General features: G+C 40.6%; 1 protein-coding gene across 4 annotated transcripts in view; it reads left to right on the top strand.

The window, feature by feature from the left end:
* Fndc3a (fibronectin type III domain containing 3A) overlaps positions 1-21,659 on the top strand; it is a 145,404-nt gene that overhangs the window by 95,459 nt on the left and 28,286 nt on the right. For all 4 annotated transcript variants that reach the window (XM_085698709.2, XM_085698710.2, XM_048422138.3 and 1 more), the window contains 7 exons: positions 862-938; positions 10,249-10,483; positions 14,690-14,959; positions 16,586-16,644; positions 20,034-20,191; positions 20,296-20,355; positions 21,297-21,435. In XM_085698709.2, the coding sequence (XP_085554835.1) occupies positions 862-938; positions 10,249-10,483; positions 14,690-14,959; positions 16,586-16,644; positions 20,034-20,191; positions 20,296-20,355; positions 21,297-21,435 (998 nt within the window). The remainder of the gene's footprint in view (positions 1-861; positions 939-10,248; positions 10,484-14,689; positions 14,960-16,585; positions 16,645-20,033; positions 20,192-20,295; positions 20,356-21,296; positions 21,436-21,659) is intronic.

Genomic DNA, 21,659 nt, shown 5'->3' with positions numbered 1-21,659 from the left:
TGTGCATTCCTCCACCTGTGCTCGTGCACATCCTCCACCTGTGCTCCTATGCATTCTTGCACCTGTGCTCGTGCACATCCTCCACCTGTGTTCGTGTGCACTCCTCCATCTGTGCTCCTATGCATTCTTGCACCTGTGCTCGTGTGCATTCTTGCACCTGTGCTCGTGTGCATCCTCCACCTGTGCTCCTATGCATTCTTGCACCTGTGCTCGTGTGCATCCTCCACCTGTGCTCGTGTGCATCCTCCACCTGTTTCCAGCCCAGGACAGGACCGTGCTGCACTGCACAGCACAGCACAGCACGGAGTTTTTCAAGTGCCTCACGATCCTTCTGCTCTGCTGTGCCTTCTGTCTATTTTGTTGATTTGTGTGGGGGGGAAGGTGTTCTGGGTTCTTTTGTATTTCTAATTTTTTTTAAATACAAAGTTCAGTTTGATTTTCCTCTTGCCCAACCATTAGAGGCCCATGGGTTGTTTGTACAGTAAATAAAATGATTTGGGAATATAAACCATTTGAACATTTCTATTGGAGAGCCTGGAAATCTTAGGTTTTCAATGTTAGCCAAGTTAGTGTAAACACTGGGCAAGTTTGAGAAATATAGATGTGCTTGAAAGATAATCTGTATACTTCATAAAGTAAATGCTACATAAAAGCTTACTTACATATCATAACTTATTTGTATAAAACATATAAAAATGTAGATATTATATAAAAATTCTGTAATCTTAACCTCTTTCCATGGTATTATATTACAGCCACCGTTGACTTAATACTTAGCTCAGGTGAGGTAGTCATACTGTTCTCCACTTCTCCTTGCTAAGCAACAGTGTATTTTTTTTTTTGTTTCTGTGACCCATTCAGGTCCTGCTCAGGTTCCAATGATGTCCCCAAATGGTTCCGTGCCTCCTATTTATGTGCCTCCTGGATATGCCCCACAGGTATGCTTTTTGTGTTATATTTCTTTATATATGTATTGAATGATAGTGCTAATTCTCTTTGACTTTGATTCTGGTGAAAATACACTGTTAAAGTTCTGGATATTATCCACTGCAATATTGTCTATAAATCCATGTAAAATATTTTACTACTAAGGAGAGAAAAGTACATTAGTAGTACTCATCACTCAAGAGTTGCCTTGACATTAAATGAAAAAGGAAAATTTAGAGTTTTGTCTTTTTGAATATACAAATTGTGTAATTAAGTTAAGTCGCCTGCACATAGCTTTGTCCATTGACTTTAAAGGGAGTCAGGATAGTGCTGCCAGCCTCGAGTGCTGCCAGTAATCATAGGACATACTGTGGTGAATAGAATTTGTTTTCACGTCTCCTTGCATAGCCCATGTTGGCCTCAGAGATGATTGCGGGTGCATAACACTATACCTGCTTGCCCATCATAGAAGAGCAGTCAAGTCTGCAGCCATGACACTAAGTGGTCACTGCCTGTCCACACCATAGCCCTTCCTTCCAACCATGGAGACTGAGGAGGTCACTGGATCCACACCATAGTCTCACATGAATTGCCAAGCTCTGAGTTAAGTGAAGTACAGCTAGTTTGCATATACAGGCAGCTGAAATTAAATTGTAGAACTGAGATGTTCAGAATTGTCTTAATTAGGGTTTTTATTCTATGAAGAGATACCATGATAATGGCAACTGTTATAAAGGAAAGCATTTAATTGGGGCTGACTTAAGTTCAAAGGTTTAGTCCATTATTGTCATGGCGGAAAGTATAGCGGCATGTAGACAGACATGGTATTGGAGAAGTCATTTGAGTTGTATGTTCAGAGCCTCAGGAAGCAGGAAGAGAGAGAGATACTAGGCCTTGGTTGTGCATTTGAAACCTCAAAGCCAGCTCCCCTTTTCCCCCCTACACACACACAACACACACACACACACACACACACACACACACACACACACACACACTTCCTCCAACAAGGCCACGCCCACTCCAAAAGACCAAACCTCCTGACAATGCTACTCCCTATGGGCCTGGTGGGGGTGCATTTTCATTCAAACCACCACAGATGTCTTCCACTACTGAGATTTTTTTTTTGTGGTCTGTGCTCATTGTGTCAAGTCCCTGTTAGGTAATACTCATACTCTTTTCTAAGATCCACATTTGCACTTAAGTACTCTTGGAACCCTGTCTTACGTCCTCCCTGGCTATAGCAGGATGTTGGGAGGATATTGTGATGTGGATTCTTGCTTACTCTATGAAGCATGTCAGTGTGGCAGTAGACATTAATACGGGAGGCTGGAAGTTGCCTGGAATTGAGAGTCAGAACAGCTGGGTCCTTTATCTCGGACCTTGCTGGCTGTTGGGATTTGGGCATATCAGCTTTCTTGACTCTCAGTGCCCTCCTTGTAATGAGGTGAAGACACATGAGATGGGGTATTCAAAGGATCCTGCAGTCTTTTTAAATAGCCTCTGGTCACTATGACTGCTTCAGTTTCATGCAGTGTGCCCTTCATTGATTAGAATTTGCATTCTACATGGAGGTTTAACTAACATTCTCACTGCTGCATTCCAGACCTAATGGCTTTTTTTCCTGCCTGGTCTCTGGGACCTTTAAAAATTAAATAGCATTGATGTGATTTACTCCAACTTGTGTTGATGTAACGTCTGTTTCTTCTGCTGCTCTGTTGCCTTTGTTCACTTCAACAGAGACCTTTTTCTAGCGTAATTCACTTCAAACATTTACTGAGTGGTATACTGCCAAACTCTGTCATGTGCTCTTGACATATGAGTGAGACAGTTACTCCAGCTAGATGGTATTCTTAGAGACAATTATTATTCGTATTTTGTTGTGGTGGTAGTCATTGTTTATTGGGGGTTTGGTTTTGACTTACTGTTGAGATAAGGTCTCACTGTGTAGACTACACTGGCCTTGAATTTATGATCCCCTTACCTTTGGCTCTCTGGTACTAGAATGAATCACTGTGCTAGGCATATGCTCCCATCTTACAATACTTTCTTGTTTTTATGACAAACCCTCAACCTTCTCATTTCACTCAATCGTGAGTGTAGAAAGAGATTTTCCAAGCCTTTACTGGCCTCTCCTGGATATCATATGTTTATCACAGTTTGCTACTTAATTTTATTTCTTGGGAAGATGAGGAGGTTTAGCAGCAGGTCTTACATACATCAGTGTCCTCCAGATGTATAGTGATACACATCAGCCACTCTTGAGAATGAGATAGGCAAGACTCTTACCTCCCTCTGAAGTTTACAAAATTCTTGTAGGAAAAAGCATCATCAGTGGGCAGATTTGTGTATTATAAGGAGAGTGAGGGCAAACGTGAAAATAGAGTAGAGCTGGTTGTGGATTAAAATAGCTCGGTGGAGCAAACCACACAGGGAAGGTGTGATTTAAGCTGAATCTAAGGAAAGGTAGGTGTTTCCGTGCCCTTATCTGATGAAAAGGGATTCTAGAAAGAGGAATGGCTATTGCTGATGACCTAAAATGAAGGTGTATCCTATGGCTAGTAGAACTGAAGAAGAGTAGAGTGAGGTCAGAATTAACTAGATGGTGTAGGCACTCTGCTCATTATAGCCTCAGTACCAAACACCTACCATCAATACTTGGAAGTCAGCCATCATCTAGATTGAGGGACCAAGATGACTCCTTAGAGCGCCTCCTTGGTCTGTTTGCTTCTTTGCACAAAAAATCCCTCCATGCATGGGCTTATCCTTAAGCAAAGTAAAAATTTCTTGACGTGTGGTTTGCCTTGCACCCATGTTCTCTTGATATGTCCAGCAGTACTTCACTTTTGTATGACCTCTGGTTCTTAACTGGTTTCCTTTTGCCATGATTTTAATAAAGCTCTTGTTTAGAGAATGCTAATTGCCCCATTTAAAAAAATTGTTAATCTTTCAAGCCCTAGATCACATTATTTGTACTAATTTTTTGTACTATTATTCTCATGAGGTCTTAGGTTCCTTGGAGATAGGAGCAGCCTTTTGATTAATTTCGCATTCTTGTACTCGGATGTAGTAGATGTCCCATAAATATTTGTCAAATAAATTGATGAATTTTATTCATAATCTTTCTGGAAGCATTGTAGGAAGCTAGTGAAATTATTGCTACTGTTAACTTAATTTAAAAATCAAGATTGCCTCTAGGAAATTTATCAGTTTGAAGTATATGATGTAACCCCAAAACAAAACAATCTGTCTTTTGAAATACTCTTAAGACTCTAGTAAGACTGTATTCTCGGGTTCTCATATCCCTGCTAGCATACCCCCGTTCTGTGACACATAATCTGTAATACTAGAACACATTAAGATCTACATTGTACTCACAGCTAAGCACTTGACACATTGTCAATGCCTGACATATGAGCATAGTGCTAGCAAATCAAGAAGCCAGGAGTAGAAGGAAGAATCGAGGCACATGCATGGCTATAGGAAAACGCAGGTTGTTTGGCGGGAATGAAGTGGCACACACATTAATGACTGCCATCTGGTCTCCTTTTAGCATGTTTCACTCTGAGCAACCTCACTTGTTAGATTCCTGTAGTATGTTTGTCCTTAAGCAGGAGGAAAACCTCAGACCAGACCAGCTGTTTAGAAAGATGCTCTGTGGTCCATCAGCCAAGACCACATGCCTTTCTTATTGATGAGTCTAAAGCTGTTTCTGGAACCTGCCCCTGCTGTTAGGTATAATAATGAGCTGTGAGTGCTTCTTAACAGGAAAGGGAAGGTTCCAAGAGACTAGCATACAACTGAGAGGCAGAAGTTAAGATAGCAAGTGGGGAATAAAGTAAAAGAATTTTAAAGTCTAACAAAGTAGATGAAAACATAGAAAGCAGATGATGACTAGAACTTAAGGTACTGCAGTTCACTGATCTTATTACTTAAGAACCTTGCATTGCAAGATAAATTAATATTTTAATATTAACTTAATATTTTAGAGATGAAGCTAGTGACTTACTAAAAAAATTTATAAACTGAATGGAACTGGATGCCAACATCAAAAAATTCTCTTTGGGTTAGGAGATAGCTTAGTGGTCAGAGTGCTTGCTGACAAGCCTGAGATCAGAGTTCAGATCACTAGCACCTACATAAAAATAAATTAATAAGGAGGGGTGAAGTGCGATCCCAGCATTTGAAAGACAGAGACACAAGATACCTAGACCCTTGGAATCAGGGAACACTGGGTTCAGTGAGAGATTTTGCCTTAGGAAATAGAGTGGGCCTCTGTTAAGGAAGACCGCTGATGTCAGCCACTGGTCCATGGGCATAAGGTCTTTTTGAACCAGATGTTGTGGTTCCTAACTGTAATTAAGGGCTTGAGAGATAGAGGCAAGATGACCATGCTCAGAGCTAGCCTGGGTTATAAAGCAGACCTCCCTTGACTGCTAATGCTATTGTTTGTTTTAGTGGCATGAGGATGGTTGTCAGATGAGAGGGTTCCTATGGGAGGGCCTTGTAGATTTTGTAAAGTGGGGGAAAGACCCATGTTAGCTTAATTACAAGTTTCAAGTTACTCCTTTAAGCTGCGCTTGCTGTTTCAGTTTGGATTGTGTTAGCAGACAGTGGTGAACCACGACCTTCTTCAGAGCTTCCACAGCCTGGCTGATTCTGGGGCTCTCTTTACCAAACAGCCAAATGGGAAGAGCACGGGTCTGGGAAGACCAGAAGAGAATGTACAAGGGTTCAGCTGAGACGAGAGAACGGGGGCCATGCTGTCTTGCAGATGTGTATATGTGCACCTGGTATATAAAGCAAGGATTTCTTAATAAATTGCTCAAATACTAGTAATATTATCTAAGAACTTCAAGGTGAGGAGTTTGTTTACCAAGTATGGGGAATAAGCAAGACTTGGAGGAAGTTGCCCTAAAGAGTCCAGTGTGGTGATGAGGAGACAAGGAGAAGTAAACTTTCTGGTTGAATTGAATGTTTATATTTATAATCGTACAGGTACTAAGGGAAAAAGAAAAGAGCAAAACAGAATTACCTGAGACTTTCGTTGTGTCCAGGAAGGCACATAGCCAGTATAAAATGTCAAATATTGAACACAACCTTTCTGCCTTCTAGAAGAAACTGGACTTTCTCTAATTACGATTAGATGGTATATGATTAAGGAGTATGATTAGGTATCTGTGTTTTAATTTTTATTTACAGACTAGCATAACTTTACTGCTTTTCCTTTACTCTCATGCCCGAGTACCAACTGATGTGAGTTCAGTGCTGGAATGTTGACTGCTTCTCAGCAGCTCGGCCTCTGGAGACTTGAGGCGGTTTTGAGGTCTTTGGGCCTCGCTCTGAAGTTAAGCTGCCTAAATCATTCATTAAAGTGCTAAAGTGCTCTATGTTCTTTTGGTTCTGGTCCAGCTCTTTGTTGTTTTGTTTGGATTTTTATTTGGTTTGGTTTGTGTTTCCTGGTGGCATTTTTGGTGTTTGGTTTTGTTTTTGTAATTGTGGCAAAATACGCATAGCATATATTTATACCAACTTAACCATTTTTAGGTGTATGACTCGGTGGCACCAAATACATTCGTGTTCCATCATCCATCCACAGAACTCTTCACGATGATTCAGACTAAAGCTGTGAGCCTGTTTAGTAATAACCCCCACTCTCCTCCTAGCTTATCCTCTGCTTTAGTAAGAATACAGCATAGGAGGCAAGCTGCTTGACTTCTAATGTTAGCTCCTGTACACTGCTACTGTGTGGCCCTGGACAATTTATTTAACATCTCTGTGCTTTGATTTCTCCATCTGAAAATAGAGATAATAGTATCTCATGTACAGTATTGTTATGAGAATGAAATAATTTATATTGTTCCCTCGAGAAACTTGCAGATTACCTGCCATAAAATAAACATGGGGAAAATGAACAAACTATGTGATATGATGAATATTGAGTAGGTGATTTAGAATCAGGGGAATCAAAACTATAGGAAGGAGGGATGACGAGAATTGTGGTAACCTGGAAAGGGTCCCTGGAGAGGCAGTCAGTGGGGACCAAGCGGACCCTCCCAGTCCCACCTCTGCTGTCAGAGATGAACTTAGCGTCTCTGCTGGGGCGCTAGAGCCCATAACCTTCAGCTGTTCCAAGGGGATGTTGTAGCAGTTCCCTTTGTGTTGTATTCGTCTCCTAGCTGCTGGATCATACGCAACCGGTACATCAGCATGTTGATATTGGTCTCACCTAAGACAGGGAAAACCAAATGTCTGGGGCCTGCTCTATTATCAGCCACAACCCTGCTTCTGTATTCCCCCTTTGCAAGACTTTCCAAAATTGTGCTATTAGCTCTAATCCTTCTCTCACTTTCTCTTTTCAGCCCACACCAGCTAGTTTTGCCTCTGGTTGTCCCAAAACTGTTCTCATGGGGTCACGGTTATAGCCATTAGCTAAATCAGTGGGCACTTCTTCTCCATCTGCCCTGTTAGCTTTTGGCACACTTGAGCCTTCCCGCTTGACACATTTCACCAAACTTTCAAACTCTACAGAGGAATTGTGGTTTGCTCCTGATGCACAGGCAGCCTTTAGATCTTTCTGGAACTCTCATCTCTGACTCCTAAAAACTCTAAGTACTCCACAGGAAAAAAAAAACAGTTTTCTGGACCTCAGCCTTGCTCATCGCCATTAGTGGAACACAGTCTTAACCTCGCTTCCCACATAGAATCATCAGCTAATCTGCCTTTAACATCTGCAAATGAGAGTCACTTCTAACTCCTTCTTGCTTTCACCCTTGGCCAGCCCACTGTAGCCCACCATGGCCCACTGTCAGCTTTGCCTGGTGACAGTGGTGGCTAGCGGTTTCCTGCTTTTGTCCTTCACATCCCATTTCTCAATTCAGCAGCTGTGCCATCCTATTAAATAGAAGCTCATATCAAGGTTTCTAGACCAGCCTCTGTAGACATTTTCCCTGGGTAATTTTTGTACAGGAGTTAACCCCTTTGTTATAAATCAGCTGTAGCTTCCCTGGCCTCTGGACCCAATAAGACCCTAAAGTGTCTCCAGGCACAACCAGATGTCCTCCAGAGGACAGGGTGAACTCTAGATTAGATCTCTCTGCTGCCCAAAATTCTCCTTAAGTATTCATTTTCTTGTTTTGCTCAAAAACATCTTTTCAATGGATGAAAGAGTTAATGTTCTGTCTGGATTTGGATGGATAGATAGAGTTCACGTGTTTATAGATTAAGAGGAAACAAAATGAAGAGGAAAATAATCTCAACAGAAGTATAAGATACAGAGTCATATAAGTCATTGTCAGGCACATCCTGACTGTAGTTAGAGCTTCAGCATTTGATGAAGAAGAAAAGGAGGATTAGGAAGGCTGAAGGCTGTGAAGATGGCTCGCTGGTTAAAAGTACTTACCTTCTAAGCAATAGAATTGAACCATGTAAATGCCTGGGAATGCAGAAACAGGGGAAGCTGGGTAATAAGATGAGGTGGTCCGCAAGCTTTGCATGTGACTAAGAGACCTGCCTTAAAAGAAGAAGGTGGAAGAACAACTATCCCTGGTTATTCAGGCCTCCCCAGGGGACACACAGTGCACCCCCACCCATGCACACATGTATACATACATACCCCACAAACACATGAAAGGGGGAGGTAATTGGGACAGTACTGAGAACTGTAAGTCCTCTCAGAGCTAGGTGTCTTCTAGGAATTACAATCAGAGGTCATTGAAGGTGGCAGATACTGGGGTTCAGTCACTCAGTCTCTTTCAGGCTCTCTAATGTGCCGCCTTCTAGGTGTGAGGCTGGGAAGCTATACGCTACTCCACATGCCCTTTAAGTCAGGTTCCAGATACAGCTCAATCTCTGTCTGTGCTGTGCATGATACACATTTGCCAGGGACTTACAGAATGGAGTTAAATAGAAAAAAGGCAGAGTTGAGGCATTCATTTCACTGGAATCAGGATTTTGTACAGATCCAGCAGTGCATAGAAATAACATGAATTAAGCTAGCAGTGCCAACGCAGACCTTTAATCCCAGCACTTGGGAGGCAGAGTTCAAGGCCAGCCAGGACTACAGAGCAAGTTCCAGAGCAGCCAGAGCTACAGAGAAACCCTGTCTTTTTTTTTTTTTTTTTTTTTAATAAAAAGGAAAGGGAGGAAACTCTGGGGTTCTGGAGAGAGGGCTCAGCGATTAAGAGTACTGGTTGCTGTTCTTCCTAAAGTTCTGAGTTCGATTCCCAGCAACCACGTGGTGTGGCTCACAGTGGTCTATAGTGGGATCTGATGCCCTCCTCTGGCATAAAGGCAGGTGGAACAGCACTCATACATGTAATAAATAAATCTTTAAAAACAAATAGCATGTATCACATACAAATAGTGAATTCATTTGCTATTCCAGTCTAGTGTTGTAGATGAATTATATCACACTTTGATAGATATGTCTTTACTCCCAATTAAGTCTCTGAAACATAGGTTTATCTGTACCCAAATAAATGCTATACCTACCAAGCAAATACTTAGGTATAAAACTTGTTGTCCTTAAATATAAGAGGATTTATCTTTAAACTAGCACTTTGGTATAGTAATTTTTTTGTTTTCCTGAAATGCTGGGTATTTGTGAAGGGGGTTTCTAATTTTGAGATAAAAGCCTTTACCTTTTAGGTATTCCTGTTTATCTTTAAAGGTCCTGTGAGGTCAAGGGAATTTATTACTTTCTTAAAAAATGATTCTCAGAGCTGTAATCCCTTGGAATGTGACAGTATGGGGTGGGGAGGATTTTGGTGGTTGGCTGTGGGTTTCTTCAGACAGGATATCGCTGTGTAGACCAGACTAGCTGGAACTCTGTGATCCTTTCACCTCAGCCTCTGGGTCCTTGGATTTCAAGTAGCAGTGCCACCCTGCTGGCTTCCAGAGAAAGAACAGGATAATTTTTAAGCCCCAGTGTCACATGTGCTTTTCTTAACTGGGACCTAAAGTATCTAGTACTCTTTGATTTTCCTACAACTGGTTTTTGGTACCCCTTCAGTCATGATACAGAAAAGGAAATTCCTGACACCATTATGCCCAAACCAGTCAATGCATGTCATACATGGTCATTCATCATGTAGCCACTCCCATCAGTATTTTAAGGTCTGCTTTAGATAACATTCTTATTCTATAGAAGGACTACTTTGTTGTTCAGTGCTGATTTGCTACCTAATGTGCTGACTACATCTTTTTCATGATGACTCTCTGTTTTTTGAATCCTAATAGGACAGAAGTTCTTACTCTGTACATTTAAAGAGTGGCTTACTTTCTTCACAAGAGACTTGTAACCTGATGTTCATTTTGTAGGTTATTGAGGACAATGGTGTTCGAAGAGTTGTCGTGGTTCCGCAGTCACCAGAGTTTCATCCTGGTGGCCACACAGTTATCCACCGTTCCCCACACCCTCCTCTGCCTGGTTTCATTCCTGTCCCAACCATGATGCCCCCTCCACCACGCCATATGTATTCAGTGACTGGAGCTGGCGACATGGCAACACAGTACATGCCACAGTATCCGTCATCTCAAGTGTATGCAGATGTAGGTAAGATACCCCAACACCCTTGCCTTGTGGATATAAAAGATAGTCTCTTCGTGTCATATGAAAGAAATAACACATGATAATGACAGCACAGTGGTTTTCTGTTACCAGGCACTATTAAGCAATTTTGTCTTCATGATTTAGCAGGTTTCTAGCAAGAAAGTAAGCAGAAAATCAGAAAATTAGTGTCTTAGGTCAGACAAAGTGGGGTTGTGTTAGCCAACAGGTCTCCTCGGAGGAAATTTTTAGCAAGAAATAACGACTTTTTTTTTAACCTTAAAGGCTATGATGCCACTTCAAAAAGTTTCTGGGTTCTGTGAGGGATTGAGATGTCCTAAGTGAGCTACAACCTCTGCTTTCAGTTAATAAATTGCTGAAAAGACAGGACTAACACTAATACACACACACACACACACACATCTTAGTAATAATCTTATTCTTTGTTATAGCTTTAAACAACATATATACTTGTAGTTCAAATTTTATATCTTCTGTGAGAATCTTCTCTAAGCCCCAGACTTGTCTGTCTTTCTGATAATCCTTCCTGTTCTGTAGCCAGAACGTAGTTAACTAACATCAGCTGCAATGTAAATAAAGCCTGTGCAGCACAGTCTCAGAATAATGTGCAAAGCTATAATTCACAGTGATGGAAAGGAAAGGGAAGGGCATACACGCACACACTGACTAAGGGGTGGTGGAGGACAAGAATCATGTCACATTTGAGGTTCTTTGTTAGGGAGCGTGACACTAGGTCTGAGGAGCTGTGAGTGCTAAGTCTTCTAGTCAGTAAATGCCTCCGTCCCATTCACGTGTCGTATGGCTTCTCAGAGTGGGATCTAGTGAACCACTTTATTGTTAGCCATACCGCTCCTGAGCTTGAACTTCACTGAATGCATTAGCTCATGTCATCCTCAGAAAAACTGCCAAAACACAGGAGGAGGAGCTGAGCTGCAGAAGGACTGGTCTTTACAAGGTCACGTTAGTTAGCTGCTGGGGTTTTCATTCTCAGATCCACTCTGTTATAACATACTCTTTATGTTCTCCATGATTACTGTTGTTATTTTATCTTTCATTTATAAATGGGGACTAATTATGGTTCTTAGGTTTCAGTGGACTTTTCTGTTTACTGTGTTGTACAAAGAGTGGAATTTTTTAATATTTTCTCTACAAATTATCCTTTATCCGAAATGTTTTCAGATTTAGATATTTCACATGCACATGTACACAAGATACACACAAGGTATCTTAAGGATGGGATCTAAGGAATGGAACACAAAATTCATTTATACACATACCCTGATGATAATTTCCATATAGCATTTAGTGATCTTGCACAACCTATCACCGTTCAGGTATGGAGTTTCCTATTTGTGTCTTATCAGAACTCAGAATTCCAGGCTTGGGAATTTTTCAAATTTCAGCTTCTTAAATTAGGAATAATTATGTTAGCCTTAACCATTTCTACCCTCCCCAAAAGAAACTTCACCTATCAATAGTCTGTCCTGATTTCTTCTTTTGCCCCCAACCCTACTTTCTTTCTCTGTGTTGTTGCCTGTTCCAGACAACATCACATTGACATGTGAATAGCAATGCATTTACAGCATTTAAAGTGTTTATGTGAGATGTGATCTTTCTACCTGGGTTTTTAACTTAGGGCTCATCTATGTTATGACATGCCTTTCATCCACTTGGTGGTTGAGTTGTACACCTGGAGTGTGTGCATGCCACACTTCGTTCATCCATTCATTAGTTGGTGACATTTGACACTTCATTTTTTTCAAGTAAATATACAATATACACATTTATTTGTGAAGTTAATCAAAAAAAAACATGTATATTGTGTGTGTGTGTATATATACAGTTTTAATATATGCACACACTATATATTTTCAAAATACACACACATTAGTATATTTTACATGCATCTTTTGTTGACATTTTGTTATATTAATTATAAATGCATCTCTCATTTAAGGATTCAGGAAGATATAAACTCTTAAAAATTTAAGAAATTTATTTATTTTGTAGCTTTTCGTATATTCCGATTCACTTACCTCCCTGTCCCCTCTTATCTGCCCTCTACCCTTTTGGCCTCTCCCCAAAATCAAAACCAAATTTAAAAGAAAAACACAAAAGCAAACAAAGAAGACCCTTGTCACGGAGGCGGTAGTGTGGCCATTGAGTCTCCCAGTCTGCCCTTTGGTTCATTCATCTTTGCTTGTAAGTGTTCTTTGCCAAGACTCGTCAGTCTGGCTCAAGGCCTTTGGTTTCTGCTACACCATCACTGATGGCCTCTTACTGGGACTCCTCTTGGACATCCTGTTGTTGTCCTGTGTCATGGGGATCCTGATGTTTCATTTCATATTTGTAGGTTTGTCCCCTCACATGTTCCAACAGTTTATAGCTTTGGGGAGTGTTGGGGTGGGCCAACTCATAGCCCTGACCCTGGGCCTAGGTGCTGGTGAGCTGACCCAGAGGGCTTGAGAGCAGGAAAGATTACCTCTCTCTCTCTCTCACACACACACACACACACACACACACACACACACACACCCGCCTCCTCATCCATTACCCCCTGCAGCAGGGGAGGAAGCTGTCCCCAGGGTTACAAGAGTGGGAGAACTAACCTTGACCCTCATGTGCTGAAGTGCAAGAGGGAGTGGGTTCTGCTTTCTCTTGCATTTCAGCACATGAAGTGGGCAGCACACAAGAGCTAATCCTGTTGTGGTGGGCAGGGGCACAGGTGAGCCAGCCCTGAGGGCTTGAGAGCAGGGGGGCTGCACCCCTCCCCCATATCCCCCCTACAGCAGTCGGGAGAGGGCCCTATACCTTGCTTGGACAAAATAGTGGATCTGGCCTGGTAATGTGAGTGTTGGCGACCTAGATCTGAGGACTTGAGAGCAGGAGAACTGGCCCTGCCCATTGCTGCAGGATGCATAGATCCAGGTTGTGCTAGAGAGCTGGCCTGGGTAACGACTGGCGGGCTGACCAACCCAGCTACCACCCAGACAGTTGACACTTTCACTGCTTGCCTATGAGTGACGCTGTTGAGAACTTTGTATACAAGCGTCGACATTGGCACTTTTCACACTTCTGAGTAGAAGAACCAGGCTTGTGGGAGTAGGGCTAGGGTATGTGTGAATAGCAACTGCCAGGCCAGTTGTTCATTGATCCCACCATTTACAATCCCTACCGAAAGTGTGTGAGGGTTCCTGTGTCTCCACACCCACTATCCTTCATAACTGTCTTGTTGCCTGTTTTATTCCATTTTTTGTTTTGATCCTTTTTCTTATTTTGTTAATGCTTAATGAATTTGCATATTCATTCTTTAATAGAGTTGGCATTTTATTCTTATGTTGTATGTTTTGTATAGCCTGGATACAAGTCCTTCATTAAATCTATAGTTTATGGGTATTCCTCCCCCCAAACAGCCTTTTCACTTTCCCTTGATAGAAAAAAGGACCTAGTTCTAAGCAGGTCCTGTTTAATTTTACTTCATTTGTGCTTTTCACGTCTTAGCTAAAAAGTACTACCAGATGCAAGGTCATGCAGATATACCCCTTTGTTTCTTTCAAGAGTTTCATAGTTTCAGCTACACCTTGGGGTATTTGATTCATATGTAATGTAATATAAAGACATGCATTTATTATATATGTAGCTATCCACTCCTGTTTTTAATATCTAATTTTATTCTGTATATTCTTATGATATTTATTTCAAGAGTATTATACTATTTTTTAAAAAACACTGTTAGGTTAAAATTTCTTTACTGCGGAACTCATTAGGCTTTCCTCTTATTCTCTTCAGTACATGTTTTACAGTCCATTTAATTTCTGTTTGATAACTCCTACAACATTTTTAGTGATGATATTTTCTTTCTTTTTTAGAAGAAAATTATAAGGAAATTTAGATCAGTAATGTCTCCTTTACCTATTTTATATGACTGAGATTAAAGGAAGGTTGAAGAGTCTGTAGACACAGCAGACCAGGCTGTTTCTCTGCAGAGCGATAGTTGGGAAGATGGTAAAGAAATGTCTGTGTCAACGTACATGGACTTGTAGCCAAGTCAGGAATCTTTGTTTCTGTTAGTGGAGACATAGAAATAGTTTTGTTTTGCAAAATCACTACTCATTTTATAATAAATTGTACATGATGTGACAGATTTGTTTGGAGGAAGTGGTATTTAACACTTGTGTTCACTTCTTCTAGATGCCCACTCTACACATGGCAGGTCCAACTTCAGAGACGAAAGGTCTAGCAAGACGTATGAGCGTTTGCAGAAAAAGTTAAAGGATCGCCAGGGAACACAGAAAGATAAAATGAGCAGCCCACCAGCATCACCCCAGAAATGCCCTTCTCCCATAAGTGAGCACAACGGACTCATAAAAGGACAGAGTGCCAGTGGTGTGAACACAGGATCGGCAAGAAACAAATCGGGGCGAGGAAAAGGTTGTACACAAGTTGATTCGGAAATAGAAGGTACTCTTGATGCTTCTCTGATACTTTTAATCATTTAAACTGCTAAAAGTATACCTTACCTTGCAGCTATCTCATCCTGTACCACATAAATTCATAGCCTAGCACGTCCCTAACTGTGAGAAGTATTTTAGAGTCTAAATGATTGCTAGACAGCTGCTTTCACATTTAGGAAGTCTCTGTGAAGTAATTTCACATCATCATAAACGTGACTAGTTGAAAAGTTTCATTTGATAGGAAAACTAATTAATCGAGATTCCATTTCTTCTGCTCTGGTCCTTTGGTAAGGCAATCTTGCCTTTTACCAAGGCTTTATTTTCCCAGCCTCTTTATATATGAATATGTGATAACTAGTATGTCATTAACCAATCCTCTCTGCATGTTCCATAGTTAGAATAGAGTAATCGCCTTCCCTTTGCTTTAGAAATTTATTCTTTTGGGGCCGTTCCCCTAATGTGTGGCTGTCACCGTATGAACTCGGAACACTTTTGTTTTAACATGTATTAGACTCAGTTCTCTAAGGTAAATGCAAGCTAGGTTAACAGTAGCCTGTCTTCCATGGGTCTAGACTGTGATGTTCTGCCCAGGTACTTAGACTATAATGCTAAGCCTCTCACTGATGCCTATCTTAATTTCCATAGATTTCCTTGATACTGTTACCTGTTTTAACTTCTAAAGGTAGACCACACTGTATTTTTAGTTTCATCAAATGTGCCAATGGAGCAGTCTAACATTCCTTTTCACAAGCACTAACACCATAGTTCTCTCAGTCTTTGAGTGTATTGAATGTACTTATCTAAAGTGATACTCCTAATTCTTAGTGTGTTGGGTTATTCAGTGATGTAGCGGATTAATGTGACAGCAGCTAGAACATTCCCAGCTTTTGGAGCAATATCAAAATTATTATGTTCGCCTTCATCTTCCTTAACATTTCCACTCCTCACACTTCAAACAATGCTTAAATGGCTTTGTGGTTTGTGTGTTAACATTTACTAACATGTTCTCCAGTTTTTGAGACTGCTTGAGTATCTTTTTCTGCACTGATGTTTCAGAAGAGTTGGGTTAAAGTTTTCTGTCAATGGTTGCTCTAAGTTATAGCAGATTACCTCTATCTGGGAGACCATAGTTAAATGCTTAAGTATTGGTTTAAATACATAAAGTCAGGTATAGTGATGCATACCTGTAATCCCAGCACTTGAGAGGCTGAGGCAGGAAAGTTCCAGGCCCTCTTAGACTACACACTGAGACCACAAAAGAAAAGTGAAAACAGTGGTGTGAGAATGGCCAACAGGAACTTTCCGGAATGAGGGGTTTTTGCAGTCAAGAATGAGAGTACACTTTGTTTAAGAAAGGCCACTGTTCAGGTGGCTGTGCACATGCATACTTCCATACATACAGCACACATACACACATAATTTACATGCCTACAGCACACATACACACATACTTAAATGCATACAGTACATGTATTGTACTCTTGTAAGTGGTAGGAAGAGCTAAAATAGAAGTTGAAACAGATGAATGGTGAAAGCTACAGATTCCTGTATGTGGATAAGGATAAAAACTAGAAAACAAGTAGAGGAAAGAGAAATTTTCATTTAAGTTTTTTTTTTAATTTTTCTTTTAAAGAAAAAGATGAAGAAACTAAAGCATTCGAAGCATTTCTTTCCAACATTGTCAAACCAGTGGTAAGTATCTCATGAATTTTTCTTGCTATTCGGTATATTCATGTAGAATTTTGTCCTTTTCATTCAAGCTTTTATTTTAATTTTGTAGGAATGTGAGACCATTTGTAGCTCATCATGATATGAGTGTCTAGAAGAGGGACCCTTCCTCAGTGAAGCATGGCTGAGGCAAGGAGAACTTGAGTTTTTCCAAGGTCCTCATCATAACACTGCATACAGACGAATAAGTTAGAAAAGTATGTATGAGAACAGAAAGGACTTTTTTTGATTAAAAAGTCTGTATGCATCCCAATAGCTGTGATCTGCTGGGAGAAACATTTACATTGGCTATGGCTAAAGATCAAGTATTGATGCTAAGTGAAACTTTTGCCACTGTTAATTAAAAGAATCAAAGAAGTGTCCTGCGGGTCACATTTCCTCTTTAAAAACTACACAAGCAGAAACATCCTCTGCAGCATTAATGTCACAGAAAGTGGAGCAAGAAATGCATACATTGTGTTGTTTATACTCAATAAATTATGAAGGAAGAAATAGGCAAAGATGCTTTTGACAAAAGTTAAAGGGACATACTAGAAACCAAATTATTTGGACATCGTAACTATAAATAAATCAATAAAATAGTCTTAGAGAAAACTTTCTGTGAAGTAGTAAAAACATCAACCCGTCACAGTACCTGTTCTGATTAGTGCTTTTCTTCCTCTGCTTTTTAAGTGCTGTGACTGCACAGTTTCCCCTCTTTCTAACTTCTCTTAGGAGTGGAGCCTGTAGATGGAGTAAACGGAAAAGTAAATTCTTATCTCATAATAGCCATAGCTAACGTTTGCTGGTGTCAGTCTCTGTTCCGAGTATTTCAGATGCACATGTGTTATTGAAGTCTTATAAAAGCTCATGGTGTACTGTTTTCCCCATTTTACAGATAGGCACTGAAGCAGATGAGTAAGTAGTAATAAGAGCCCGGGTTGGAGTCCAGGCCGTCCCCAGCTCTGTCCTAGTGCTTCTCACTGGGCCCACTTGAACAGGATGTTAGGAATCTCATCCTGGTCATTAGATTGCTACAGTGTTCATCGTCAGCCTGAGATGCATTCCTGGAATGGTTTCTTAGAGTTTGGGTGGTGCTGCCGCTCGTGTGTGTGAAGTGATGCAAAGATCATGTCTAAGATGGCCTACAGTAGGGCCTGTCCATCCCAGGTCCTCCAGGACTCCTTGTGGGTGGTTTGCCGTGATTATGAAAGGTTGTAGAATAAAGAAAAGCACTATTTTATTTATTTATTTATTTATTTATTTATTTATTTATTTATTTATTTATTTTACTGTGGCACAGGTTAGAATAGAAACTTAAGTGAGTTTACTGGCAGCATCAAATACTTCAGTCTTAAAAATAAAAGTAGCTTATAAGTTGATGTTTAAATGTAGAAGATCTTCATTGTGTTCTGAAGGAGAGCTGTGGGTGCCACAGAGTGCCTCGTCTGCCTTTAGCTACTGTCTCTGTGCCGTGCCTACTAAGGAAGGGGTAGAACTATGCACTAAATCGGGGACTTCCAGGAGCATTTGGCATTGTTGAGTTGCCTTCTTCCTGCCAGTTCAAAAGCTCAGTCCATTCTCAGAGAGGATATGTACACTAACCTAGCCATCTGTAACACACAGCTGCTTCAGCCTCCTGAGACAACTGAGGTGCTGAGCAGCCATGGTTGTATGTAAATCCTGCACACTGGGGATGTGTAGAACGTAATGTGTGCAGGAGAGTGCCCCGTACAAGCAGGTGCCCATAGTTACTGTTTCAAACCTTCATCTCTTGCCGTGGGAAACTCTATGTAAAACAAAACAGAAGAGGAGAAGCAAAGAAAGTTAGTGACCCTGGTAAGATTTGTGTCAGGGTGATGTAACAGCGCATGCTGGTTTTCTTAGGTAATTTTAAAAGTGGGCACAGAAAGTGACATTTTAAAGCAGTCATCTTAAGATTGTTTGCCTGGCATTATAAAAAGAAGTAATATAGTAAAATAGGGAGCCCTGCTTAATAACATATTTTTAAAAAGGTAACCAGGACTTTTGGTAGTTTTGTGTATGGTTTTGCTTGCTTTGCTTTATTGAAGTCACCATATTAAATGTATTTATTCATTCCATAAATATTTGACCCTGTACAAAATGCCATTTGCTATGATTGGAACTAGAGATGAACTGGAAAGCAAAGTGTGACCTCTGTCCCTACAACTTTCTTTAATAAAATCATTGTCATGTGGTAAATGAGGCCATTTCTTCCATAAGATAGAATAGCAGGGTGCTGTATCCTCGTGGGCATTGAACTGGCCATGTTGGCACCGTTTTGTCTTTTTATTTGCGATCTCTGAGATTACTGTGAGTTTCAAAACCTAACTTCCCTGTTTCAGTCTGGAACTGAACATGTTTGCCATTTTCTCATTTTTTTCTTTCTTCAGAACCATTCTCTGCTTTTATGAATTCTAGAACTGTCTGGCTCTAAGTTCTTTAGATCAAGCTCTCAAGTTCCTTTCTCATTTTGTGTGTGTTATGTGTTTGTTTCCTGAGGCAGTCTTGCTGTGTGATTCTGGCTGTCCTCAGACTTAAAGTCCTCCTGCCTTGGACTCCTGAATCCTGGGATTGTTGGTGTACTATGGGGCCGCTTGAGGATTGAGTATTGTTGTTTCTTCTGCTGTAGCATTTCCAGAAATCTAAAAAAAATACTGACATTTCTGTCTCTACAGTCTTAGTTACAGTCCATAGCGTTGCTTTTATTCTGAGTTTCTTTCCAAGTTCACTTCCTGTTTAGTTTTATCATAATATGAACTGACAGGCACAACACCCTGCCTCACAGATTCAAACATACCATAGTAACCCAATGATTTCTAACTGTTGTCTTTATTTTCTGCCTGTTCTTTTTGGCCATCGTCAGTTTTTTGACTCATCCTTACACAGTCTCATCAGTTCCCAGCTTCTGCTCAGGGTTGGGTTCAGTTCTGATTTCTCAGTTCTCTTCACTGAGTGTCCTTGAGTCCCTTAAACCTTCCAAATGCTCTTCCTGTAGAAGGGCAGGTGTGCCTGTTTTGCCTGCTTCAGAGGGCAATGATAAGCAAATGAGATGGATATGAAAGCGTATTATTTCTGACGTAGCATATAAGAGGGAACAATTCTAGCTGGTTTCTAAATCAGTATTACTTGGCTCTGCTCCAGAAACACAGCTGCAAAGACATCCTGAAGAATACACAAATGGGATGTTTTGCCAGCAACTCTTTAATAAAATCGTTTGTCCTGCCGTGAGCTATTTGTGTAGATTCAGACTGCTGCGTCTTTGTGTGGCTCTGTGCCCATCAGATAGCCCACCACTCCTCGTGCGCACATTTGCTTCGGAGCACTTTGACCTGTTGATATTTGTTCTGCAGGCCTCAGACATTCAAGCAAGGACGATCCTGCTCACCTGGTCACCACCTTCCAGTCTCATCAATGGGGAAGCGAATGAGACAGCCGTACCAGAGCTCTGCAGTTACGAAATCCTGCTGTCGAGCACTGGGAAGGAAGGAAAATACAGAAGTGTTTATGTGTAGGTGTTTTCTGGTCCTGCTCTTCCCTGTTACACGGGTTAGTGGGGTGTGATAAAAGGTGGATTGCTAATTGTGCTGTTACATTCTTTTTTGCCTGCCACAGAGGAGAAGAAACAAGTGTCACTTTGAATGACTTGAAACCAGCCACAGATTACCATGCAAAGTAAGGACTGTCTTCTTGGCTGTTATCGGGAGTGGTTTCCTTTACGATCTGGAATATGTGTTAAACTAAAAATATATTGAAATAATTATCATTTCTCAGTAATCCCAAAACATTTCAACATTGAATTCAAGTTTAAATGTTACAGTAAAGGAAGGGGAGAGGGTCCTCATTACCCTGTTTGTGGACGAAGGGTTAGAAGGACTCGGTAGACAATGGCTGAATTATTTGCTTTAGCATTACACACTTGCCCTGCTTCTGGGCTGTTTATACACAGAATCATAAGCAATAATTGTTTACATTTCTGTGTGTTAATCTGCATCATGTCTTAGAAAGAGCTTGGGATATTAAGACTCTTGGGATTCCACAGCACTTAATAGAAGCAATTCAGATAATGCCTTCTGGTTTTCTAAGTATATTTTGTTAAGTTTTTATTCTCTGTCCTCCCCATCAGGGGCCCAGTTGGAGTCACCCAATTTTTTAAAAGAACATTTTTCTTAGAAACATCCCTATCACACGTTAACATTTCCTGCACTTCCACTCCAAACATCTAACCTAATGTTTTTCAGGCTGGATTGACACTGTTATTGAATCATAAATTGTGTGTGTTATAGTCAGTATTTTTAAATCAATGAAATAGAATCAAGTAGAAATATCAGCATATTAAAAATACTATTTTGGAATATTGTTACTTTTGAAAGTGTGTGTATGTGTGTGCGCATGCACACAGAGGCATGTCATGTTAACACTTTTAAAGTATCTTTCTGACTTTGACTTAGAGTAAAATAAAACCCTTGGTTTATGCACTTTTTAAGGGCTGCTTTTTACTTCTAGATAATACTTTGGTTTTCTTGGTGGGCTGTTTGAAAGGCGCCTTACTACTTGTATATATGTAAAGTTGATACTGTTGAAAGTAAAGTGGATAAAACTGTTTTATCCCATAGAGTACAGGCAGAGTCCAGTTCAATAAAGGGAATTCCCTCAGAAGCTGAGAGCTTTACTACCTTGAGCTGTGAACCTGACACACCCAATTCACCGAGGATAGCTAATCGGACCAAGAACTCACTCACCTTGCAGTGGAAGGTAAGAATAGTCTGTAGAGTATTCTAGTTAGACATTTCTTCTGTTTTCCTTTCTCTGCCTTATGTTAAATACCAATTAGTTTTGGAGACCAAAAGAGTGTTCAGTTAAGTAACCTGTTGGTCTCATTGTACACTAAAGTAGTTGTTTGCTTCTTAAGCAAACAATTCACTCTGTGTAACCAAAACCAGCTTGTGGGAGAAAAGAGTATATTTCCTCCTAAAGGT

This window comes from Myodes glareolus, chromosome 12 (assembly GCF_982192425.1).
Source record: "Myodes glareolus chromosome 12, mMyoGla1.1, whole genome shotgun sequence".
NCBI classification, from domain to species: Eukaryota; Metazoa; Chordata; class Mammalia; order Rodentia; family Cricetidae; genus Myodes; species Myodes glareolus.
This window is presented reverse-complemented; position numbering and strand designations above follow the sequence as displayed.